Raw genomic sequence first — 27,634 nt, 5'->3', positions numbered from 1 at the left:
GCGACAGTTCTGTGGGTGGAAACGCCTTGCTGAAATGAAAAATCAGATTGTTTCAAGCTGCCAGGAAGAATATAGTAACTTAAATAATCACTCTTTAGTAGTGTTGTAGTCAGGACCACCTAAACCGAGACCAAGTCATGACCAAGACCAAAGTGTATCGAGACCAAGACTTTGGGGGGTTGAGACCAAGTCAAGACAAGACCAAGGCAGGGCGAGACCAACTCAAGACCAGTCCCTGACCAGTGTGTGTGAAGGGGGTTGCTAACAGGAAGAAAAATTTCAAATTAGCAATGAGTCGTGTTGTTGGTCACATTTGAAGCAGGAATTTTTTTACATCCAATCACAGTAACGATGTTAACAAATAAATCAGACAATTTACTGAAATCCCCACAGTTGTGGCCTTGACTGATCTTGAAATAAAATCCCGAGTCTTCTATGTCTGAAACCGAGACAAGACTGAGTAAAAATGCGGTCAATTCCGAGACGAGACAGAGACCTTCAAAAAGCAGTCTTGAGACTGGTCTCAAGTACTACAGCGCTACTCTTTAGAACCATGATAAGCAGAAAAGCATCTCAGCATGCACAAAACATCAAACCTTGTGGTGGCTGGGTTACAACAGCTTACTTATTTGAGTTACTTTTGACTTCCTATCAGCTCAGACCAGTCTAGTCACTCTCCTCTGATCTCTCATGAAGGTGTTTCATCCTGCAGAACCTCTGCACATAGGATTTTTTTTTTTGCTTTTCACACCATTCTGGGTAAACTCTAGAGACTGTTCAGTGTTTCTGAAATACTCAAACAGGCACCAACAACCATGCCAAGTCACGGAGAGCACACTTTTTCCCATTCTGATGTTTAATGTGAATAGAAACTGAAGCTCTTGACCTGTATCTGCCTGATTTTGTGCGTTTTGCTGATTAGACAACTGTAGGAGTGTGCGAGTGTTCTTAATAAAGTGGATGGTGAGTGGAGCTCGTTAAAATATTAACGTGAAATTAGCAACTTGGCACCAAAGAAAATACATAACCACAAATGTAAGGCAAAGGAAAAGCGCAGACATTCATACAAGGTTATAGTTATTCAGCACTATACAAGCAAAAGCAAGGAAATGGGGGGAAAAAAGCAGGAGAAAGACCTTTACCTTCATCTAGTCCATAGTACTCTGTAGTGCAATTAATGTGAAAGGAGACAAAATTGGATATATAACACTGGGTAATGTCATGGTCATTATTGAATGGGCAAGCCCTACACAGTAAACGTATGAATCTGAAGTCGCTACAGCTGACTGCAATTCAGCTGCAGCATAAAATATTAAAGTGTGTTTGTTATGTTAAAGAGAATACTTAAAGGTAGACGGCCTTTCAGATTTTTCAAGTGTAGGTCATAAAAATAACTTTCCCCGACACCCAATTTATTTTTGTTTAGTGGACCGAAAGCGACTGAATTCGAATCACAGACTTCCAATTTTATTAGTTTTTTTAAAAATAGAACAATTAATGACTTCGGTGCCATGTGGCCCTCAATTCTCCGCTATGTTTTCCTGCTTCACCCGATTCAAGATACTACAGTACGTCATGCATCACGTGGTGGGCTTTCCCCGTTCGCGCAAGGCGTTGTGGGATACAAATTTAAAACAGGAAAGAAAAATGGCGGACGCAAGTATGCGACTGAAACGTGAAAGAGCGACTACAGTTACGGAACGCGAGAAGAAAAGACGTTATGTTGCGAAGGAAAGGAAACGCAGGACCAAACTAATAAATCTCGGCGGTCAGCGAGCACCTCGGTGTGATCAGCTGTTCGTTTAGCGACAGGATGATGGAACTGTCAGTGCACCGTCAAGGTAAACCTGTAGATGGCGGTAATGCAACACTGTGGATGCCAGCTGCCGTAAAACCCAAAAGAAGAAGAAGAAGGTAAACCTGCACATGCGCACACGGACGTCCTCTGTCTGCTTGACTGCACGAAGCGAGCGATTTAATGCACATTATTTGTTTTAATCCCCTCAAATTGAAGAACTTCCCAGCCACAGAATGGCCTGATATTTGGTGAGATATTACAGAAATAAACATAGATCACAACGACCAAATTTCAGAGGGAACTAACACTACGTTCAGACTGCAACCTGAAACGACCCATATCCGATTTGTTGTGAAATCCGATTTTTTTGTTAGGCCGTTCACATTACCAATTATATGAGACTTGTATGCGATCTCCAATATGAACGGAAAACGACCCAAAAGTGTCCCGCATGCGCAAATTGACACGTAATAAGCACATCTATGTAATACGTAAACAAAAAAAAAGCGCACTCTTCAAGTTTAATGATTTCTTTTTTTTGTTTGTTTGTTTGTTTGTTTGTTTAATTATCTGGTTAGTGTTAGAGTGTGAGGTCTCGTGTGTGTTTTTGTTTCTGAACTGAAATGAAAACGTGTAGCCTGGTAACGAGGGTTAACTCCTAAATGTCTCTCTAATTTCTATATAAGTGCACTACATGTTACTAGGAAGTAATGGATTTTTAAACTCTATATAGTGCACTCGAGCTTCAGTAGGCAGTCATTTGGGATACGGCCGCTGTATTACCAAACTCTTAATTCAGGCTTAATAATTTGCACATATTTATTTCGTCATATTAATAAACTTTTTCTACATTTTTATAAATATTCATTTAGATTGTTTATAGCCAGCTGAATTCTGCAACTTCTCTCAGCGCTGGCTCAAGGTGCAGAAACACCAGTGCAGTTTGCTATGGAGATGAGGCGAGACCTGGCGATGTGGTTTTTGTGGCGGCGGCGGAACTCGCACAATAATCTGATTAATGTGGGCAGCAGACTAATGAGACCGAAGGTGTCAAATTACTGGAAATTTCCAGAACAATCTTATAATCTTGTAATACAGGATGGTTTAAGTGATAAATCAGTTATAGAAATTGTTTTATTTAATCAGGCTAACAGATCAACATCCAGGTCCCTACCAAATCCACCATTAGCTTGATCAAGTCTATAAAAGTCTATTTAAATTCTGAAAACTGTACAAATGTTGTTGTTTTCCACCAAAGAGGCGGGATTAGCCAACGCAGAATAGTGACGTTTGTCTCTTGTTGATGACGTGTAGGTCGCATGAATGCGACCTGTCCGGTCAGACTGCAGTCGCATGTGAAAATAACGGATATGCATCGGAATTAGGACCACATATCCAAGCGGCCTGGGTCGCATGTGAAAAAAATCGGATCTGTGTCGTTCAGATTGTCAATAACAAATCGGATACAGGTCGCATATGGGCAAAAAAATCGGATATGGGTCGTTTCAGGGTGCAGTCTGAACGTAGTCTAAATTTCATCGCTTTTATGAAATCGAAAGGCTGTCTAGCTTTAACAGTTTCTTAAACGTTTCAAAAAGTCAGAGTACAAAAAGATGTGCTGATCCCACTAGATGGCTCCAGGTTCTGCTCCATTATTATATGCTTTTCAGTATAGTGGTAAATCTACTGTTTCGGAAACTCTGTTGTCTATGAATGTTTTATACTCGATTTACTCCTGGAAGTAACCTGCACGTCTGCTTTAGCCGATAACTAAATCTGTATTTGGCCGTGAGCGAAGAGCTTTGGTCTGAAATACAGTGATATAATGAAAGAGCACAAAAAAGCCTAAAGCTGAACAACGCAGCAATGAGCTGTTCAGTTTAGGACTAAAGTGACCAGCTCAGGAGAAAGCAGCAGTGACTGACTGAACAAGAGCAGCACAGGCTGTAGGGATAAACAGCACACAAAAAAAAAGTGGAGCGCACGCTCGAAACTAGGTTAGAACAGAGCCAGGAACATCTGGTCTGGCAAAAACAGTACAGTGAGAAAGTTAGTGTCAACACAGAAACCGCAGCACAGCTGCCACGATCTTTGGATGAAAACGTTCTCGATTAGAATATCAAACCTTTAATATACACGCGGATTGCTGATTACTTTGTTTCATCAGTTCTCTGTTTCAGTGCTGAGTTTGGATCGTGTGTAATATCGCTGAATACTCACTGGAGGGCATGGTGTACGTGTCGTCTTCATCTATGATCTCCGCGTAGTCGTCGGTCTCTGCATGAGAGGAGCGAGAAAGCAGGATGAAGTCAAACGGAGGAGCAAAACAGATTAGCAAGTTCGGGGTATTCTGTAGGAACGGAGAAGGTACTCAATAAACTGGCTGGACACGCTGAAGTATTCCCTTCTCTGCTAACACCACAGTGAGAGGAGAAAGAGTGGCGTCATATCAGAGCTACACACTCTTCCAGCACAGCTGAATGTTTAAAAGGCTTGTCAGCTTAATAGGATCCGCTCTGGTATATGAGTGAGAGTGAGAGAGAGAGAGAGAGAGAGAGAGACTGAATGTGTGTGTACTGAGGGATGGATGACGGCTTCAGTGTCTTTCGGAAAAGCAGATGAAGTCATGGTTACTTTCACGTGCATTGCCTCTCTGCCATTGGCTTTTAAAGAAAACGGTTCGAGTTCTGCCAAAAGTGCAATGGAAGCTCACAAGCAGAAGAATGCAGCTGGAGGAAGAAATTTCCTTCCAATATAAAATCTGGACAGCCACATGAAGCACCCGCTGTCCATCAGACTTTATCCACCGATTTCGTTTTATATCAGCACCTAGTGTTCATAAATATTCTGCAGCTGACAGAAATTCCTAGGTTTCAGAGAGCAGCATTTCTTCCACACATCACTAGATTAACCAGACACAAGCACAATGAATCTCACAGCAGCTCACGACTAACGTGCTTCCATCTACTGTGCACTGCCAGGCAAATGTTTCTGAACACCTGGAATGGCTTACGTTTTAGTTCAGTCCTTACAAAATATTCATGAGAAAATAACAGAATAGCAATTCAAATCATCATCATCGTCCTAAATCTCTGGGAAGCTGATTAACTGGTCAGAGATCCTTAAATTCAAGCACGCTTAAAGAGTAAACCTGTTAAGCCTATAGATCAGTGTTTCCCAACCACATTAGTGTGCCGTGAGAGATCATCAGGTGTACCGTGGGACATTATCCAAGTTCACTTAATTGTTCCGAAAATTTTTTATTTACTTGCAAATAACTTCGTGGCAGCACGGTGGTGTAGTGGTTAGCGCTGTCGCCTCACAGCAAGAAGGTCCGGGTTCGAGCCCCGTGGCCGGCGAGGGCCTTTCTGTGTGGAGTTTGCATGTTCTCCCCGTGTCCGCGTGGGTTTCCTCCGGGCGCTCCGGTTTCCCCCACAGTCCAAAGACATGCAGGTTAGGTTAACTGGTGACTCTAAATTGACCGTAGGTGTGAATGTGAGTGTGAATGGTTGTCTGTGTCTATGTGTCAGCCCTGTGATGACCTGGCGACTTGTCCAGGGTGTACCCCGCCTCTCGCCCGTAGTCAGCTGGGATAGGCTCCAGCTCGCCTGCGACCCTGTAGGACAGGATAAAGTGGCTAGAGATAATGAGATGAGATGAACTTGTCTTCGTTCGTCTATGCCAGCGACGTATAGTGACCGGCAGTACAATTAAATACTCTTCCAATCGATGGCAGCAGGTAGCTAATTAACCTGTGTATCTACCTGATGCCATTCAAACAATAGAATTAGTAATGCTTCGGGTGTGACAGCGGTGATAGCGATAGCAGGGATGAGAGTTTTCCACTTTTTCTGAGTAAAAATCGACCTTTTTATATTATGCCAAATCCGTTGAGATTTTTTTTTCATTTATTGAGGGGGGTTGGGGTATGTTCCTTCGTGATACTCAAGCGTAATTCATTCCTACGACGATGTTACATGTTTACATTTTCGCCATCTTTAGTCTCGCGGTAGAATACATGTTATCTACAATGTAATTGGCCAAAACATCGATGGCGAGAGCATGAAAGCCAATCATAACAGTTCTTACAAAAGAGAGGACTGACAAGCTTTTGTCTTTGGCCAAAAAGCTGAAGAAGTCGAAATGATCAAATGAGAAGTGACTGTGAACTATAAATAAAGTATACAGTGTACATAGTATAAAGTGTACATAGTGTACATACGGTAGTATAAAGTGTACATAGACATTATCCCATAAACTTAGCATTTGTATGATTTAATACATTGAACATGTATATGATAGTCAGTAAATCTGAATTAATGCTGACAGTTTTGAAAACTTAAATATTTTAAAAGACTTCTTGAAGAAATCATATGCAACTAATGAGGACATCGGGAGAAAAGGTCAGTCGCCCTAAGAAATTTTATTTAATATATGAACATTTTGATAATTAATAGAACTTAAGTTTAATGTGAATTTAGTTTGCCATTTTTGTTGATCATAAATTATAACCATACCCTTGAATGTAGAATGTGATTTTATTTTGAATTCAAACAATACTCCTATTGATTTGAAACATATTTTCATGTAAATATACACTACCGTTCAAAAGTTTGGGGTCACTTTGAAATGTCCTTATGTTTGAAAGAAAAGCACTGTTCTTTTCAATGAAGATCACTTTAAACTAATCAGAAATCCACTCTATACATTGCTAATGTGGTAAATGACTATTCTAGCTGCAAATGTGTGGTTTTTGGTGCAATATCTCCATAGGTGTATAGAGGCCCATTTCCAGCAACTCTCACTCCAGTGTTCTCATCTCATCTCATTATCTCTAGCCGCTTTATCCTTCTACAGGGTCGCAGGCAAGCTGGAGCCTATCCCAGCTGACTACGGGCGAAAGGCGGGGTACACCCTGGACAAGTCGCCAGGTCATCACAGGGCTGACACACAGACACAGACAACCATTCACACTCACATTCACACCTACGGTCAATTTAGAGTCACCAGTTAACCTAACCTGCATGTGTTTGGACTGTGGGGGAAACCGGAGCACCCGGAGGAAACCCACGCGGACACGGGGAGAACATGCAAACCCCGCACAGAAAGGCCCTCGCCGGCCACGGGGCTCGAACCCGGACCTTCTTGCTGTGAGGCGACAGCGCTAACCACTACACCACCGTGCTGCCACTCCAGTGTTCTAATGGTACAATGTGTTTGCTCATTGCCTCAGAAGGCTAATGGATGATTAGAAAACCCTTGTACAATCATGTTAGCACAGCTGAAAACAGTTGAGCTCTTTAGAGAAGCTATAAAACTGACCTTCCTTTGAGCAGATTGAGTTTCTGGAGCATCACATTTGTGGGGTCGATTAAATGCTCAAAATGGCCAGAAAAATGTCTTGACTATATTTTCTATTCGTTTTACAACTTATGGTGGGAAATAAAAGTGTGACTTTTCATGGAAAAACATAAAATTGTCTGGGTGACCCCAAACTTCTGAATGGTAGTGTGTAAAAAAGACAACAGATATATATTTTTTTTTATCTACAACAGCTCAGATTGCAGGAAAGGTGGTTTGTAAGGCCTTATTTTTCAAAATTTTCTGGGGGGGTATCCCCCGTTGCCTTTGGCTTTATATATATATATATATATATATATATATATATATATATATATATATATATATATATATACACACACACACACACACACACTTTTGTGAGATTTTTGTTTGGTGGTGTGCCGTGGGATTTTTCAAATGTAAAATATGTGCCGTGGCTCAAGAAAGGTTGGGAAACACTGCTATAGATCAACGACTCGCTGACAGATGATCTCCGAGACATAAATATGTTGCGTGCTAGAAGTGACTAATTAATGCTGATAAACATGTTGGCCTTTTCCGATTATATTACATCTATATGGCTGTAATGAAATAAAGTCGTTTCTCAATTCACTAACCCTTTCTTTATACACTTATAACTAATCGTTGGTCACATTTCATTTATTTCATTGATTTAAAGTTTACAAACTGGTTCAGTGGGTTCAGGCTCTGGGTTACTGATCAGAGGGTCGGGGGTTGCGCCGCCAAGCTGCCACCGCTGGACCCTTGAGCAAGACCCTTAACTCTATCAGCTCAACATAACCACATCAGCCTGGTTAAGTTTAAGATGAAGATACGTATTTATCTGAACAAAAGTGTTAGGATCTCATCAAATACACAGGGTTCAAAATCCTTTGCCGAGCAGCGTATATTATTACACTAGGTTTAAAAATGGATCTATTGCCAGAAGCTTGGCTGAATTTAGCTACATGAATGGAGTATGACATTACCGTCTCCACTAATCTCATCTGCAGATCCAAGCATAGCAGCATGCAAAAGATCAGACCAAGAGAGAGAGAGAGAGAGAGACAGAGAGATTATACGCATGTCCTAGAACCATGGACAGAAGCACCAATGTAAGAACAGCCAGCTTTAGAGTAGTGAGCGTAAACTGTATGTAGTGTTACGTGCAACGTAAAACTGCATAATCTTCAGCGAATGGAAATGATTAATTATCCTTCCAACTCTGCTGCAGTAGCCTGCAAGCAGAAAGAGGCATCTCCCAAAAGTAAAAGGTTAAAAATATCTCTGACTATCCATGAACATCTATGACTATATTTGACTCATTAGCAACATTTCATAATCTTAGTGCAAAACTCTACAATACGCAATAAAAAGGTAACTATTTCTGCCATGCAAATAAATTATCAAGACGAAAAAGAAGAATACAGATCTATGGGCTAGTCCATAATAACATGGGTGCACATGATAACATGGAAAGCGTGTTTTTTATTTTATCTTTCTTCAGATTTGCCATCTGAGCTACACTAAAATGGTGTTTTGGATCACAGAAATCCTATTGAATCCACTCTCCAAGGCGGATATGTATCTGGAAATGTACACATAACGTTGCGGTGTTGGATGGGGAAAATAGCTTTTGAACACCCTGACATGACCCGAACTGTCAGCCATGACTTTGGTTTTATTGTTTTTGTTTGTCACTTTTAAAAAAGTAGCTCTACTTCATTATCTGTCCAGACTTTTACGCTACGGGTACACTACAGCTCGTGATGCTTTGCGATGGGTTATCGATGGAAATGAGGCGTTTTGGTGGTGGTTCATGGCGATATACAGGTGAGCTAAAAGCTGTGGTCAGGCAGCAGGCGAACACTTGACTGTCACGCTCTCGCGCGCTCGAGCGTGACACAGATCACGGAGCGCGTCGCGCGTGCTCTTGGGACCCAGTCGTTATGGGGAAACGCCTGGTGCTGATGTGAGCGCAATGTTAGGGGTCGTGGAGGTGTGGTGAGATAAGGATCCACAAGCAGAACACAGACAGTAAATCAAATACATAGAGAGATTTAATCCAGGGAAAAGGGCGTGGCACAAGGGTAAACAAACGGGACAAAAACAAATGGCAAAAATAATCCAGATAACAAGAGACAGAGAACTAGACAAAAACACGAAACAGGCAAGGACAAAAAATGCTAGGACAAAAAAACAAAAACAAGAAAACACTTCTAGTGCAAAAAAAACATGAACTAGAATAAACCCTTAGTGCAAAAACCATGAAACATAACAAAGGCACAGAAACAGGTTGAAGCAAAGCGAGACGTTCTGGTGAAGTTCCTGTCTGAGAACAGCGTTTTTATAACAGCAGAGAAAACCAGGAAGTGAATGCAGACATGAACCCGTTCCGGATTCGGATCGGCGCTGGCGTGAGAGATTTGTAATCTCTGGAGTGGATGTCCGGGGCAGAGCATGACACGCAATCAGCACGTGCAGATAGGGACGCTGTTTTCACAGAGGCTTTGTGAAGTATTATCATTATCACGGTCACGTTTCTTTCTAGCCATGTTTATGACTCTGCTTTTTGTTTTGCTGTTGGTTTCGTTTGCGCTTTGTTCCTCTGACCTTGCCTCACGTTTTGTTACTGTAAATATCACACCTGCTAATTAGATTAGATTCACTTTATTCATCCCACATCGGGGAAATTCACGTGTTACAGTAGCAAGAAAATGTCAAACAGATAACAAATAAAACTGAAATAAAAATTAGACAAACGAAGGATTAAATACAGAGGGCTATTTGCATTATCTACCGTGAAAAAGTATAGAAAAATTGCCTTATTGAGAGGCTCGGAAAAATTGCACATTACAGGTAAACTCTGTATATATACACACATATATACATAAATTATATATATATATAGGGGCGGCACGGTGGTGTAGTGGTTAGCACTGTCGCCTCACAGCAAGAAGGTCCGGGTTCGAGCCCCGTGGCCGGCGAGGGCCCTTCTGTGCGGAGTTTGCATGGTGTCCGCGTGGGTTTCCTCTGGGTGCTCCAGTTTCCCCCACAGTCCAAAGACATGCAGGTTTGGTTAACTGGTGACTCTAAATTGACCGTAGGTGTGAATGTGAGTGTGAATGGTTGTCTGTGTCTATGTGTCAGCCCTGTGATGACCTGGCGACTTGTCCAGGGTGTACCCCGCCTTTCGCCCGTAGTCAGCTGGGATAGGCTCCAGCTTGCCTGCGACCCTGTAGGACAGGATAAAGCGGCTAGAGATAATGAGATGATATATATATATATATATATATATATATAAAAATTTATATTTATAAATGTATAATTTATAATAAATTATAAAGTTATAATAAACACTCTCCCTGCAATTACATCTGTCTATCGCCGCTTACCTGACAGAATACTTCACAAAGTCTCTGTGAAAGCAGCATCCTTATATGCGCGTGCCGACTGCGCTCAAATCAACATCGGGTGTTTCCCATAATGACTGGGTCCCGAGCGCGCGTGCACAACGTGCTCCGAAGGATCCCCGAATGTAAATGCGCTTTTCAACCTCGGCGAAGATTAGGCTATTGTGCTGAGCCGCTGTATTGATGAGGCTCCTGCGAGCACTGAGGACATGGATTCAAGACAAATACAGTGGCATGCAAAAGTTTGGGCACCCTTACTGAAAATGTCTGTTACTGTGAATAGTTAAGTGAGCAGAAGATGAACTGATCACCAAAAGGCATAAAGGTAAAGATGACTTTTCGGCAAGATTTGTGTATTATTTTTGTTTTGTACAATTGGAGAGTGAAAAAAGAAAAGGAACACCATGCGAAAGTTTGGGCACCCCAATACATTTGAGTTCTCAGGTAACTTTTTCCAAGGTTCCAGACCTTAATTAGCTCATTGAGCTGTGGCTTGTTCAAATTCTTCATTAGGAAAGGTCAGATGATGCAGATTTCAAAGCTGTATAAATTCTCTGACTCCTCAAACTTGTCCCTAAAATCAACAGCCATAGGCTCCTCTAAGCAACTCCCTCGCATTCTGAATAATAAAATAATTGACGCTCACAAAGCAGGAGAAGGCTACAAGAACATAGCAAAGTGTTTTCAGGTAGCTGTTTCCTCAGATTGTAATGTTATTAAGAAATGGCAGTTAACAGAAACAGTGGAGATCAAGGTGAGGTCTGGAAGATGAAGAAAACTTTCTGAAATAGCTGCTCGTTGGATTGCTAGAAAGGCAAATAAAACCCCTTGTTTGACTGCAAAAGACCTTCAGAAAGATTTAGCAGACCCTGGAGTGGTGGTGCACTGTTCTACTATGCAGCGACACCTGAACAAATATGACCTTCATGGAAGAGTCATCAGAAGAAAACCTTTCCTGCATCCTAGCCACAAAATTCAGCATCTGAAGTTTGCAAATGAACATCTAAATACGCCTGATGCATTTTGGAAACAAGTCCTGTGGACTGATGAAATCAAAAGAGAACTTTTTGGCCACAATGTGCAAAGGTATGTTTGGAGAAAAAAGGGTGCCAAATTCCAGGAAAAGAACACCTCTCCAACTCTGAAGCATGGGTGTGGATCGATCATGCTTTGGGGTTGTGTTGCAGCCAGTGGCACAGGGCACATTTCATTGGTCGACGGAAGCATGGATTCGAATAAATACCAGCAAATTCTGGAAGCAAACATCACACCATCTGTAAAAAAGTTGAAGTTAAAAAGAGGATGGGTCCTACAATAAGACGATGATCCAAAACACACCTCAAAATCTACAATGGAATACCTCAAGAGGCACAAGCTGAAGGTTTTGGCCTGGCCCTCACAGTCCCCTGACCTAAACATCATTGAAAATCTGTGGATAGATCTCAAAAGAGCAGTGCATGCAAGACAGCCCAAGAAACTTGTAGAACTGGCAGCCTTTTGCAAGGACGAATGTGTGAAAATCCCCCAGATAAGAACTGAAAGATTATTAGCTGGCTACAAAAAGTGTTTACAAGCTGTGATACTTGCCAAAGAGGGTGTTACTAGGTACTAACCATGCAGGGTGCCCAAACTTTTGCTTCGGGCCCTTTTCCTTTTTTGTCATTTTGAAAATGTAATAGATGAAAATAAAAAATTGTTTTTGCTTAAAATATAAAGGGAATGAGTCATCTTTAACTTTATGCCTTTTGGAGATCATTTCATCTTCAACTTGCTTAACTGTTCACAGTAACAGCAATTTTGACCAGGGGTGCCCAAACTTTTGCACACCACTGTACTGTACATCTCAAGAGGCTCGAAGAAGGTTCCCTGAGCTTCGGGAAATATTCCCAAACCCATCTGCAAGTATTCGCCACTTAGTCTGTCGACAAAAACACCGCCATCAAATTTCAATGCACGCGCTGAAATTTTTCGTGACATTTTTGGCCACTCGCCAAAAATGTCTTCGGTGAAGACACACCGAAAAACAACTCGCGAAGCTTGGAGAACATTCGCTGTGCTACCAATTTTTCATCACCAAGTATTCACAAAACCATCGTGAGCTGTAGTGTGACCAGGGTCTTAGGAAATTAACCAAAAATATTAGTGCGGCCAAACTGTAAAAAGCATGCTTTCAAATGTACACGTGTTAGTGCGGTCTCGACCTACATACTGGACACAAACTGCAAAACGACCTTAAAAGCCCAGAGATTTAAACATGCTTTATATTTGTCTAAACAGTGCACACACGTTACGCAGAAGAGTAGCTTAAGTCACTGATGCCAAACTTCAGTTTCTCTGATTCAAAATACAATCCAAAACTAACATTTTTAAATGCAAAACTGGCAAAATTCAAGACATTTTAAACATATACCCTGCTAACACTGTTATAGCAACGTGAAGCAGAGACACGTGAATATATTCCCCTTACCTGAGACAGAGACGGCTTTGGCCCTGACGCTCGCTAGTCGTTTGTCATGGTTCGAGGCTCTGTGGATCAAAGGTTGCAGCAGGTGAGTACTGTACATCACTTCCAGACTTTTTAAGCAAGAACGCACTACTTAGTGTACAGAGTGACCCTAGGACTAACCCTGACTCTAGACTGCACTGTTCCACCAACACGACAAAAAAAAAAAGAGGTGGGGGCCTACAACCTTTTTGAAAAGGAGGGTGCCTGTCAAACTGGGGGTTGTGAAATAGCTTTTGAAGCAAGCTGAGAAATTTCACATCACTTAGGCAAGTATCTCACAAGATAAATTGTGTGCTTTAAAATGGCAGGTAAGAGAACAAGGCAAAGACTAGAATGTGTTAGGTGTTCGCATGCGTCATTTGTCTGGAAAAACAAAAAAAGCATGAAAGAAAAAAATCAATATCCTGGTCTGCAGCACTACCTGACTGGAAGAAAAAGACAGAACCTTGACAACTTTATGAAGCATCAGTCACAGCTTCACTGTGAAAAAACTTCCATTGTGACTACACACAACGAAGTGACCTGGCAGCCAAAATTCTCTCAAAATCTTCCACTTTTAACGAAGCAAAAAAGTTTTACATCTCTGACGTGTTTCTTTTCCAGTTTTTCAGTATCCACTGGTATGTTCCCCTCCGGGCGGCACGGTGGTGTAGTGGTTAGCGCTGTCGCCTCACAGCAAGAAGGTCCAGGTTCGAGCCCTGTGGCTGGCGAGGGCCTTTCTGTGCGGAGTTTGCATGTTCTCCCCGTGTCCGTGTGGGTTTCCTCCGGGTGCTCCGGTTTCCCCCACAGTCCAAAGACATGCAGGTTAGGTTAACTGGTGACTCTAAATTGACCGTAGGTGTGAATGTGAGTGTGAATGGTTGTCTGTGTCTATGCCCTGTGATGACCTGGCGACTTGTCCAGGGTGTACCCCGCCTTTCGCCCGTAGTCAGCTGGCATAGGCTCCAGCTTGCCTGCGACCCTGTAGAACAGGATAAAGCGGCTACAGATAATGAGATGTTTTTCCTCTTGTAAATACATGTGACGAATATATAATGAAGTTTTGGTAGCCTTTCGAGTGTTCAGCGTGTCTTCAGTTTCAGTTTATTTATTTAGTGCTTAATTATAGCATAGCTAATCCTAGCAGTAGCGCTGGATTAGCCTCGTCTTCTCTCTTTCCCGGCCGACAAAGAAATGATTGTGCGCATGCGCAGCAGAAAAGTTTTGTCATTGGATATTTGCCTGAGCTCCAACGTGTGACGTCGTGTTGTCTTGACAACGTCCAATATTATAACAATACTGCACGCTCATTCTCCATTGGGGAGGGCGGCGTAATACATGTAGGATAAGTGATTTGATAACAATATTGCATGCCATCAATAAACCCACAATAAAGGAATAGAATACGTGTTTTTATTCCATGGAAAAAGTGTAAAGTACGTATAATAATTCCCGATATTTCACTCCAATGACGTCACTCCCAGTGTTTTCCTGCTGATTCGCTGTCAAAATGGTGAACCGGTTCGAAATTAAAATTCTTTTAATTAACTTGTTTTTTTTTTTTTTGTGGACGTGTCCATATAATATAAAGAACATTACACGGTCATACAAAGATATGAAATTTATCATCTTGTGTTGAAAATATATTCACCACTCATATGTTCAACTTCATATATTCACATAACCGTGTAATATCCTCTAGATATCGCACCCTTTTCACACCCCAGGTCACTGTACAGCCAGAAAACACACAAAATACACAGCGCAAAGACAGAAGGAGGGGAAAAAGACAGACAGACAGACTTAGAGCGACTTTCACAGACACCAGAAGTTCCACTGAAAGATCAGTCAGTCTTCAAAGGTAAACAAGTACTTACTTTGGAGCCTTCGGAATTGAAGGCAATGCTCTTTCTCCCTCTGTGGACCACAGTACAAAATGATTAAGCTGTGCACGTAACGGAAATGTACAAGACAACATGCACTGATGAGCACATACTCCAGTCTTATAAACTGCAATGAACGTCCTGTATGAATCTGGCTGCTATTTGAGAAAGAAAATAACAGGAATTGTTTGTACCTTTTTGCACACGGACGATGAAGGATAATGAAGTTTTGTTGACGAGACGACAATAACCATCGATAAGGTCGGCCATATTCTCTGCGGTGTTCACACATGGTGTCGTCACCTTTAGAGGCTGCGTCCATATATATTGTACATCAGTACCACACACACACACACACACACACAGGTACATGAATATATTTCCACTTACGCAGTGCACATCTGTTCTTTTTTTCTTTCTTTTTAAAGTTTCGATACAGATGGTACCTCAACTAAATACAGGGTTAGTCAAAATTATGTTAGCACTAATGGATTATTTTTCTCCTGAATGTGTGGTGCGCCGTGACCACTGCTGTCGTCATTGGGCCCTACTTTTTTGACACCCCAACAGTGACGTCAGACGTCTACTTACAGATGGTGCAGCAGGACGCCATTGATGAACTTCCACTACAGATCCGATTGGCGGGGTATTTCCAACAGGATGGCGCACCGCTGCATTTTGGCCAGACTGTTCGTGCTTATCTCAACCACACATTTCCAGGTCGATGGACAGGTCGCGGTGGACCATTGCCATGGCCTGCACACTCCGCTGATTTGACGCCCTGTGATTTCTGGTTATGGGGTATGGTGAAGGAGCGCGTGTATAGCAGGAAAGTTTGTGATATCAATGACCTCAAGGACAGAATAAGGACTCTGGTATCATCTACTGTGGGCGGCACGGTGGTGTAGTGGTTAGCGCTGTCGCCTCACAGCAAGAAGGTCCGGGTTCGAGCCCCGTGGCCGGCGAGGGCCTTTCTGTGCAGAGTTTGCATGTTCTCCCCGTGTCTGCGTGGGTTTGCTCCGGTTTCCCCCACAGTCCAAAGACATGCAGTTAGGTTAACATGGGGCGGCCTTGGGCTGAGGTGCCCTTGAGCAAGGTACCTAACCCCTGACTGGGCGCTGTAGCATGGCTGCCCACTGCTCTGGGTGTGTGTGCATGTGTTCAGTGCTTCAGATGGGTTAAATGCAGAGGATGAATTTCACTGTGCTTGAGCGTGCGTGTGACAAATAAAGGCTTCTTCTTCTTTTATCTATTATCTTTTATCTATGTTGAACACGATGGCGAAACAGGTTGAGACCGTCCTGTAAATCATCTTGCACGTATGATGTATGATTTGTGAATAAAAGGTTTCTACCATTGAAGAGTTAGCGTAAATTTGACTAACCCTGTATTATGATCCATATTGAATATCATAACGTCAATATTTTTATATCTTCTACATCGTCCCACCCCTACCAGTAACACAATACTTTATGCGCATACACTACCGTTCAAAAGTTTGGGGTCACTTTGAAATGTCCTTATTTTTGAAAGAAAAGCACTGTTCTTTTCAATGAAGATCACTTTAAACTAATCAGAAATCCACTCTATACATTGCTAATGTGGTAAATGACTATTCTAGCTGCAAATGTCTGGTTTTTGGTGCAATATCTACAACCCTGATTCCAAAAAAGTTGGGACAAAGTACAAATTGTAAATAAAAATGGAATGCAATAATTTACAAATCTCAAAAACTGATATTGTATTCACAATAGAACATAGACAACATATCAAATGTCGAAAGTGAGACATTTTGAAATTTCATGCCAAATATTGGCTTATGGGGCGGCACAGTGGTGTAGTGGTTAGCGCTGTCGCCTCACAGCAAGAAGGTCCTGGGTTCGAGCCCCGGGGCCGGCGAGGGCCTTTCTGTGTGGAGTTTGCATGTTCTCCCCGTGTCCGCGTGGGTTTCCTCCGGGTGCTCCGGTTTCCCCCACAGTCCAGAGACATGCAGGTTAGGTTAACTGGTGACTCTAAATTGACCGTAGGTGTGAATGTGAGTGTGAATGGTTGTCTGAGTCTATGTGTCAGCCCTGTGATGACCTGGTGACTTGTCCAGGGTGTACCCCGCCTTTCGCCCATAGTCAGCTGGGATAGGCTCCAGCTTGCCTGCGACCCTGTAGAACAGGATAAAGCGGCTAGAGATGATGAGATGAGATGAGATGAGATGAGATATTGGCTCATTTGAAATTTCATGACAGCAACACATCTCAAAAAAGTTGGGACAGGGGCAATAAGAGGCTGGAAAAGTTAAAGGTACAAAAAAGGAACAGCTGGAGGACCAAATTGCAACTCATTAGGTCAATTGGCAATAGGTCATTAACATGACTGAGTATAAAAAGAGCATCTTGGAGTGGCAGCGGCTCTCAGAAGTAAAGATGGGAAGAGGATCACCAATCCCCCTAATTCTGCGCCGACAAATAGTGGAGCAATATCAGAAAGGAGTTCGACAGTGTAAAATTGCAAAGAGTTTGAACATATCATCATCTACAGTGCATAATATCATCAAAAGATTCAGAGAATCTGGAAGAATCTCTGTGCGTAAGGGTCAAGGCCGGAAAACCATACTGGGTGCCCGTGATCTTCGGGCCCTTAGACGGCACTGCATCACATACAGGCATGCTTCTGTATTGGAAATCACAAAATGGGCTCAGGAATATTTCCAGAGAACATTATCTGTGAACACAATTCACCATGCCATCCGCCGTTGCCAGCTAAAACTCTATAGTTCAAAGAAGAAGCCGTATCTAAACACGATCCAGAAGCGCAGACGTCTTCTCTGGGCCAAGGCTCATTTAAAATGGACTGTGGCAAAGTGGAAAACTGTTCTGTGGTCAGACGAATCAAAATTTGAAGTTCTTTATGGAAATCAGGGACACCGTGTCATTCGGACTAAAGAGGAGAAGGACGACCCAAGTTATTATCAGTGCTCAGTTCAGAAGCCTGCATCTCTGATGGTATGGGGTTGCATTAGTGTGTGTGGCATGGGCAGCTTACACATCTGGAAAGACACCATCAATGCTGAAAGGTATATCCAGGTTCTAGAGCAACATATGCTCCCATCCAGACGACGTCTCTTTCAGGGAAGACCTTGCATTTTCCAACATGACAATGCCAAACCACATACTGCATCAATTACAGCATCATGGCTGCGTAGAAGAAGGGTCCGGGTACTGAACTGGCCAGTCTGCAGTCCAGATCTTTCACCCATAGAAAACATTTGGCGCATCATAAAATGGAAGATACGACAAAAAAGACCTAAGACAGTTGAGCAACTAGAATCCTACATTAGACAAGAATGGGTTAACATTCCTATCCCTAAACTTGAGCAACTTGTCTCCTCAGTCCCCAGACGTTTACAGACTGTTGTAAAGAGAAAAGGGGATGTCTCACAGTGGTAAACATGGCCTTGTCCCAGCTTTTTTGAGATGTGTTGTTGTCATGAAATTTAAAATCACCTAATTTTTCTCTTTAAATGATACATTTTCTCAGTTTAAACATTTGATATGTCATCTATGTTCTATTCTGAATAAAATATGGAATTTTGAAATTTCCACATCATTGCATTCCGTTTTTATTTACAATTTGTACTTTGTCCCAACTTTTTTGGAATCGGGGTTGTACATAGGTGTATAGAGGCCCATTTCCAGCAACTGTCACTCCAGTGTTCTAATGGTACAATGTGTTTGCTCATTGCCTCAGAAGGCTAATGGATGATTAGAAAACCCTTGTACAATCATGTTAGCACCACTGAAAACAGTTTAGCTCTTCAGAGAAGCTACATAGCTGCCAACATTCCGAAATTGTAAATAGTAATACAAGGTTGGGTACTGAGTCTTGGTGGGGGGTCAGGGGGGCGAAGCCCCCCCCACCATCAAAGCTTTCTAGCAAAACTACCCTGAAATATCACACCAAAACAAAATAGTTTGACAAAATTTATTCTACAAACTATCATCTTACATTCATCTGCAAAGTTCTTTTCAACAATGGAAACAAATTTACCTGGAACTAAGCAATTTGGCACAGATCAAACATAAAAGGAACCTCTTGTAATCAACACCAAACATAAAAATGTCTCAAAACATGCTTGGCACAAAGTGAAACAGCTCAAAAAATTGTCAATTTCAACTCGCTTCTTCACATGACTACAAATCAAACAGAACAGAATCAACACCACACCCTGGGCATCAAATCGTGCCCCCCAATCACAATGCAAGGTTTTTGCTTGGATTCTTTGGGCGGGCTTTTTCAGGAGTGACAAGGCTGCGCGACGCTGGAGAAAGCGCTATTGAACAGCGCTCGTTTGACTCCGCTTTGGAATCAGTTTTAGAAGAATTAGGAGTTTTCGTTGAAACATGAGCAGGAAGAGGCTCTCTGCTCATTCCATGATCGCTGAATCTTCACCAAAACGCTCGACGCTCCAATGGTGTCCCTCTCCACATGCTGTTTGTTTGCCCCATAGACATATAAACATAGACGCAGCATTGAGCTGGTGGCCCCGTTGCTGGGATACGTCAGAGCATCCGCCATATTGGATGTGGCAAATCTTCCCCGTAAACCAATGCAAGTAAATGGACTGAACTTCATAAAGCCCCTTTCTACAATAATATTTAACTCGATGCCTTTTATTCACCCATTAAGAGACACACGTATATATTTGGGAAACAAACAGGCATCAAAACAACACATAACTTTTAATGTGATGGTTATAAATAGTGTGCGAAATACCCTGTACACTGCAAACTAGCGAATAGATACGCGATAGATAGCTCAGGTAAGCTAATCAGTCAGCATACCGTAGCAAGCTACCAAAACCTGAGGCCACAATAACCAACCTACAAGACTGAATATGATAAATGATGGAAATAGTGGAAAAACTGGAAATAGTGAATGAAAATAAAAATTTACTGTTTTATTTATTGAGTCACCACACAGACCTACTCTCGTTGAATAAAGTGAGCTGAATGAGCGCCAAACTGAGTTCGGCCAGGTTCTAACGTCATACCAAAACAAAATACATCACTGATTCCTTCACATTCAGAAAGGTTAAAAACATTCATCATACGTTCAAAAACGTTCATCATAGTGTGGCGCTGTATTATCTAATTCTCACTGCTTATAACTCTACACCTACCCGGTGGAGCTGAGCTGGGAAACTGAAGACTGAAGGAACAGTATTGAAAAGTATTTTTCCAGTCTCACCTGTGAAAGGTAATCCCATGTGATCTCGTTTGGATGGTAAACCTGTTGGTACAGTTAAACGCAGCACATGAATGAGGCATCTTTATTCTCGGCTACTGTCTAGACGCTATACCAGAGACGGTTGAAGAATCTCCACTTTGCCACATCCAATATGGCGGTGAGGATGACGTATGATTCTACGCAGAATGCGGCGTCTATGTTTATATGTCTATGGTTTACCCTCCCCCACTGCTTTCTGTCGCTCGGACTACGTCACAGTCACTGTTGCGCTGATTGGCCAGAGCGTTGGCCTATACGCACAGAGACAGTTTGAAAGACAACGGGTTCAAATACGAATCCCACCGGTGATAGACTTTGAAAATGACCCATGAAAATTGGCAAAGTCGTATTTTATTGTAGTAAATTCGTATTTTCGTAATCAAAACGACAAATCGTAATAAATACGATTTATTCGTAGTAGTTGGCAGCTATGTAGCTATAAAACTGACCTTCCTTTGAGCAGATTGAGTTTCTGGAGCATCACATTTGTGGGGTCGATTAAATGCTCAAAATGGCCAGAAAAATGTCTTGACTATATTTTCTATTCATTTTACAACTTATGGTGGTAAATAAAAGTGTGACTTTTCATGGAAAACACTAAATTGTCTGGGTGACCCCGAACTTTTGAACGGTAGCATAGGTGTGTGTGTGTGTAGTGAACAGTACCTCTGCTGCACCAGCTACATCCAACTGCAGAATGCCCTTCTTCTCTTGTTCCTCAAACTGAATACTCTTCACCTGTGTGAAGTTGGCCAGGTGTGTCGGCTACCGACATACACGGAGGGAAAAAAGAACAAACTTAAGGACACGCTAAAGATGTAAAGTAGATGCATCTAAAATAAACCCAGCAAGTCATAAAATCCTGACTCATCAATGTAAGTATGTACAGTAGGTGGTGTTGTGTTTATTGAACCAGCAGTTTGTGTCTGTAGCGGTACTCACGGCTGAGCCTTTATCAGTGAGGTAGCTGATTCCTTCCTCAGGGCCAATAGCTAGCTCTACTGCTATCACCCAGCTGGACTGTAACACACACAAGCACCGGGTTAGTCATGGCACACTGCCTGCCCTTCATTCTCTTCTTTTAAGAAACACCATTCAAGCTTTTGTGACTTAGTAGTGTTGCCAAAGCAGTTACGGCGCAGTAATATTATTAATCACACAGCAACTGAGACAGTAGCACTGTGTGTGTCACTCTTCCAAAATCTGTAAATCAAACTGATTTCACATCATCTCTGTGCTGCACTAATACAGTGGTGCTTGAAAGTTTGCGAACCCTTTAGGATTTTTTATATTTCTGCATAAATATGACCGAAAACATCATCAGATTTTCACACAAGTCCTAAAAGTAGATAAAGAGAACCCAGTTAAACAAATGAGACAAAAATATTAGACTTGGTCATTTATTTATTGAGGAAAATGATCCAATATTGCATATCTGTGAGTGGCAAAAGTATGTGAACCTCTAGGATTAGCAGTTAATTTGAAGGTGAAATTAGAGTCAGGTGTTTTCAATCAATGGGATGACAATCAGGTGTGAGTGGGCACCCTGTTTTATTTAAAGAACAGGGATCTATCAAAGTCTGATCTTCACAACACGTTTGTGGAAGTGTATCATGGCACGAACAAAGGAGATTTCTGAGGACCTCAGAAAAAGCGTTGTTGATGCTCATCAGGCTGGAAAAGGTTACAAAACCATCTCTAAAGAGTTTGGACTCCACCAATCCACAGTCAGACAGATTGTGTACAAATGAAGGAAATTCAAGACCATCGTTACCCTCCCCAGGAGTGGTCGACCAACAAAGATCACTCCAAGAGCAAGGCGTGTAATAGTCGGCGAGGTCACAAAGGACCCCAGGGTAACTTCTAAGCAACTGAAGGCCTCTCTCACATTGGCTAATGTTCATGAGTCCACCATCAGGAGAACACTGAACAAAAATGGTGTGCATGTCAGGGTTGCAAGGAGAAAGCCACTGCTCTCCCAAAAAGAACATTGCTGCTTGTCTGCAGTTTGCTAAAGATCACGTGGACAAGCCAGAAGGCTATTGGAAAAATGTTTTGTGGACGGATGAGACCAAAATAGAACTTTTTGGTTTCAATAAGAAGCGTTATGTTTGGAGAAAGGAAAACACTGCATTCCAGCATAAGAACCTTATCTCATCTGTGAAACATGGTGGTGATAGGATCATGGTTTGGGCCTGTTTTGCTGCATCTGGGCCAGGACGGCTTGCCATCATTGATGGAACGATGAATTCTGAATTATACCAGCGAATTCTAAAGGAAAATGTCAGGACATCTGTCCATGAACTGAATCTCAAGAGAAGGTGGGTCATGCAGCAAGACAACGACCCTAAGCACACAAGTCGTTCTACCAAAGAATGGTTAAAGGAGAATAAAGTTAATGTTTTGGAATGGCCAAGTCAAAGTCCTGACCTTAATCCAATCGAAATGTTGTGGAAGGACCTGAAGTGAGCAGTTCATGTGAGGAAACCCACCAACATCCCAGAGTTGAAGCTGTTCTGTACGGAGGAATGGGCTAAAATTCCTCCAAGCCGGTGTGCAGGACTGATCAACAGTTACCGGAAACGTTTAGTTGCAGTTATTGCTGCACACCAGATACTGAAAGCAAAGGTTCACATACTTTTGCCACTCACAGATATGTAATATTGGATTATTTTCCTCAATAAATAAATGACCAAGTATAATATTTTTGTCTCATTTGTTTAACTGGGTTCTCTTTATCTACTTTTAGGACTTGTGTGAAAATCTGATGATGTTTTAGGTCATATTTATGCAGAAATATAGAAAATTCTAAAGGGTTCACAAACTTTTGAGCACCACTGTAAATTCTATGAACGAAGAGTTCCCTTATGCGTTCCCAGAGAACACGCTTCATTCGGAAAAACAGTAATACGCTTGGGAATTTGATCAGAACAAAGTCCTGGGTACAATTTTTTCAAAAAGACCTGAGGATTAGGTCATCGCACTTGAACAGTTTAACAGTTCTTTTCGTTAACCAGCAGAGGTCATCACCAGCCTCCAACTAATCACCGGTGGACCCGGTTCAGGTCCGCTCTTGTTATTGGCTTTTCTTAAAGTTAAATAGTTCAAAATTGTTTAAATTAAAAGACAGAACTTGAAGCACAAACCATCAGAATAAAAGAGTGCTGTATGAACTTACCCCAAGAGCACATTTAAAGCATTCTTTGTCAAATCTGTAAATTGGTGACAGGATTTCAAAGAACTTGGCAATGCTCTGCTCATCATTATGGTTGGCAAACAACTTGAAGGTCTGCTGGATCGACTTCCGTAATGATTTCGGCTGCGAAGATAAAACAGATTCGGACCATTTTCAACAACTTGCTTTCAGTCAAATTAGCAAAAAAAAAAAAAAAATTCTACAAAGCACATCAAAATAAATAAATAAATAAATAAATAAATAAATAAATAATCCTCTCATTAAGAGGAAAACCCTGTTGACAACAAGATGCCTTCATTTATTCGATAGAAATTCAACGATTAATCAATTTTAAAAGATCATTCTAAGCAACGCTCCATCACTTCTTATAAGTATTAACGATGCAATGATACAAACATGACAAATCTAATTTATTCTCACAAATTTATTATGAAGCATGTTTAATTACCTACTTAAGACAATTTCATCTGATCGACTGCAGAATATATATGAATTTCTCCGATGACTGGTGGACATGTACACTCATGCCCCTTTTCCACCAAAGCAGTTCCAGGGCTGGTTCGGGGCCAGTGCTTAGTTTGGAACCGGGTTTTCTGTTTCCACTGACAAAGAACTGGCTCTGGGGCCAGAAAAACCGGTTCCAGGCTAGCACCAACTCTCTGCTGGGCCAGAGAAAAGAACCGCTTACGTCAGCGAGGGGGCGGAGTTGTTAAGACCAACAACAATAACAAGACCGTGAAAGATCGCCATTTTTAAGCGACGAGAAGCAGCAGCTGTACAAACGCGAAGTCATCCATTATTATTATTATTGTTGTTGCTGCTTCTTCCGTGTTGTTTTTGCTTCGATATTCGCGCCAAGGTTTATGCAAACGTAGCGACGTAACTGACGTATACAACGACGTAACTGACGTATACAGCGACGTAACTGACGTGGCTTCCCTTAGCACCGCGAGCTATGGAAAAGCAAACTGGTTCTTAGCTGGCTCGCAAGTTGAACGAGTTGTGAACCAGCACCAGCACTGGCCCCGAACCAGCCCTGGAACTGATTTGGTGGAAAAGGGGTATCACTGAGCACTTTATTAGGAACACCTGAACACCTATTCATCATCTTTATCTCATTATCTCGAGCCGCTTTATCCGGTTCTACAGGGTCGCAGGCAAGCTGGAGCCTATCCCAGCTGACTACGGGTGAAAGGCGGGGTACACCCTGGACAAGTCGCCAGGTCATCACAGGGCTGACACATAGACACAGACAACCATTCACACTCACATTCACACCTACGCTCAATTTAGAGTCACCAGTTAACCTAACCTGCATGTCTTTGGACTGTGGGGGAAACCGGAGCACCCGGAGGAAACCCACGCGGACATGGGGAGAACATGCAAACTCCGCACAGAAAGGCCCTCGCCGGCCACGGGGCTCGAACCTGGACCTTCTTGCTGTGAGGCGACAGCACTAACCACTACACCACTGTGCCGCCCGTACACCTATTCATTTCTGCAACTGTCTCATCAATCATGTGGCGGCAGTGCAACTCATAAAAATCCTGCATATACAGTCCAGAATCTTCAGGTAATGCTCACATCAACCATCAGAATGGGTCAAAAATCTCATCTCAGCCATTTTGACTGTGGCATGATCGTTGGTGCCAGACGCTCTGGTGTGAGTATTTCTATAACTGATGATCTCCTGGGATTTTTATGCAGAACAGTCTCTAAAGTTTACTCAGAATGGTGCAATAAAGAACAAACATCCAGTGAGCAGCAATTCTGCAGACAGATACGCCTTGTTGGTGAATAATTCTGTACTCTGTACAATTCTGGAGAGTGGAAAAGCATCTCAGAGTGCACAACACATTGAACCTTGAGGCAGATGGGCTACAAGAGCAGAAGACCACTTTGGGTTCCACTGCTGTCAACCAAGAACAGAAAGATGAGGCTGTCGTGGGCACAGTCTCACCAAAACTGGACAGCTGAAGACTGGAAAAACATAGCCTGGTCTCACACCAACCATGTGAATCCATGGACCCAACCTGCCTTGTGTGAACAGTCCAGGCTGGTGGAGGTGGTGTAATGGTGTGGGGAATGTTTTTCTGGCACACTTTGGGCCTGTTAACACCAATCAATCATCACTTGAATGCCGCAGCCTAGGAGTATTGTTGCTGATCGTCTGTACCTCTTCATGGCCACAATTTACCATCTTCTAATGGTTACTTCCAGCATGATAATGCACCATGTCACAAAGTAAAAGTCGTCTCAAACTGGTTTCATGAACATGACAATGAGTTCTGTCTTCTTCAGTGGCCTTCCCAGTCTCCGCATCTGAATCCGACAGAACACCTTTGGGATGTGGTCGAACGAGAGAATCACAGAATGAAAGTGCAGCTGAAATCCATCCATCCATCCATCCATTATCTATACTGCTCATCTGTCATGGTCATGAGGGAGGCTGCAGCCAATTCCAGCTAAGCTCAGGTGAAAGGCGGTGTACAGCCTGGGCAGATTGCCGATCTATTGAAGGGCTCACACTGAGACAAACAACAATTCACACTCACATTCACACCTATAAGCAGTTTAGAGTAACCAGCTGACCTAATCTGCACGTCTTTGGAGTGTAGGAGGAAACCGGAGCACCACCGTGCCACCCTGCACCTGAAAAATCTGCAGAAATTTCATGATGCAATCATATCGACATAGACCAGACTCTCAGAATTAAGGCTGCTTTGACAGCAAAGGGAGGACCTCCACAGTATTAGTACAGTGTTCCTAATAATGTGCTCACTGAGTGAAATATATAAGTATTAAGGAAGCACAGGGATCACCAAGACTGCTCCTGGACTTCTTCAGGATTCAGTTTTAATTAGGCATGAGACAGAACTATGTTGTCTCAAATATCACAATACAAAATACTGGCAAGACGAATTTGCTTCTCTGAGGTGTATCACAATATTTCAGTTTAGGAGGTCCGTATCGTGAAATACCGTGAGCGAGGCCCTCTGGGCTGAGGTCAGTATTCAAGGCCGAGGTCATGGTATTTCACCATACGGACCGACCTTAAGCTGGTAAATAATATATATATTTTTTCTTTACCAAATTCTAACAGAAAACGAGAGCGCCCGAAAGGGAAAACCGAGCCGAGCCGCCATTTTGAATCCTCATTCACGGCTGTAATGCAAATGGCTTCCTCCTCGGTATACAAGTGCACTTCCATGGCAGGAAAAAACTACATTTTGCCGCCTATGTAGTCCCCTATTTATACAAATAGGAGTCATTCAGGATTCAGCCATGTTTTTGCTCGGCGTTAGCAAGTTATAGGTTTTTAGCTTTCTCCTGAAATGTTTTATTTTATTTCTTCTTTTATTTCTTCTTCTTTTATTTCTTCAGAGGGCTTCGCTCGGTACTTTCAAGATCTCGGTGCTACGCGCCTCGTCAGCTGTCAGCTCATGTACGACTCGATTTCGTGGAATAACTCTTAATTATTTTTTTTGCGGTCCGGTTTCCATCAAATCCTGCGCTCTGATTGGCTGGCAAGCAGGTCCGTATCCTACGGTACGGACCCCGGTTACGGACCTCTGGAGACTCGCTCGTTCACAACAACAAATAAAGTAGCATTTTTTGTCAACATTTATCTTTTTTCACAAGATGCATTTATAAGATTATCAAACATCTTATAAATTTTTGCCAGCATTTCTCAGGAGAATAGCATTAATTTTACAGCATGGATAGCGATAACGACAGTGTTCACAGCGAAAGCGAGTTTTACTATCCTGAGGAAGAAGAAATAAAATAAAACATTTCAGGAGAAAGATAAAAACCTGCAACTCGCTAACGCCGAGCAAAAACATGGCTGAATCCTGAATGACTCCTATTTGTATAAATAGGGCACTACATAGGCGGCAAAATGTAGGTTTTTTTTCCTGCCATGGAAGTGCACTTGTATACCAAGGAGGAAGCCATTTGCATTACAGCCGTGAATGAGGATTCAAAATGGCGGCTCGGCTCGGTTTTCCCTTTCGGGCGCTCTCGTTTTCTGTTAGAATTTGGTAAAGAAAAAAATAAATATATTATTTACCAGCTGGGAGGTCCGTATGGTGAAATACCGTGACCTCGGCCTTGAATACTGACCTCGGCCCAGAGGGCCTCGCTCAGTACTTTCAAGACCTCGGTCACGATATTTCACCATACGGACCTCCCAGCTGGTAAATAACATATATATATATGTGTGGTCTTACCATC

General features: G+C 42.3%; 1 protein-coding gene across 12 annotated transcripts in view; it reads right to left on the bottom strand.

Moving 5' to 3' along the window:
* Positions 1-27,634, bottom strand: part of ptk2ab (protein tyrosine kinase 2ab) — a 251,570-nt gene that overhangs the window by 70,726 nt on the left and 153,210 nt on the right. For 11 of the 12 annotated variants that reach the window (XM_060921913.1, XM_060921917.1, XM_060921909.1 and 8 more), the window contains 7 exons: positions 23,381-23,521; positions 21,145-21,222; positions 20,869-20,967; positions 15,117-15,234; positions 14,917-14,956; positions 13,022-13,080; positions 4,019-4,075 (listed from right to left, as the gene is read on the bottom strand). In XM_060921913.1, coding sequence (XP_060777896.1) covers positions 4,019-4,075; positions 13,022-13,080; positions 14,917-14,956; positions 15,117-15,234; positions 20,869-20,967; positions 21,145-21,222; positions 23,381-23,521 — 592 coding nt within the window. Of the gene's footprint in view, positions 1-4,018; positions 4,076-13,021; positions 13,084-14,916; positions 14,957-15,116; positions 15,235-20,868; positions 20,968-21,144; positions 21,223-23,380; positions 23,522-27,634 lie in introns of those variants that run through there. The other variant, XM_060921920.1, reaches the window with a different exon arrangement.

The sequence above is a fragment of the Neoarius graeffei genome, chromosome 5 (assembly GCF_027579695.1).
Source record: "Neoarius graeffei isolate fNeoGra1 chromosome 5, fNeoGra1.pri, whole genome shotgun sequence".
NCBI classification, from domain to species: domain Eukaryota; kingdom Metazoa; phylum Chordata; class Actinopteri; order Siluriformes; family Ariidae; genus Neoarius; species Neoarius graeffei.
The sequence above is the reverse complement of the archived record's forward strand: the minus strand, read 5'-3'. Positions and strand labels throughout refer to the sequence as shown.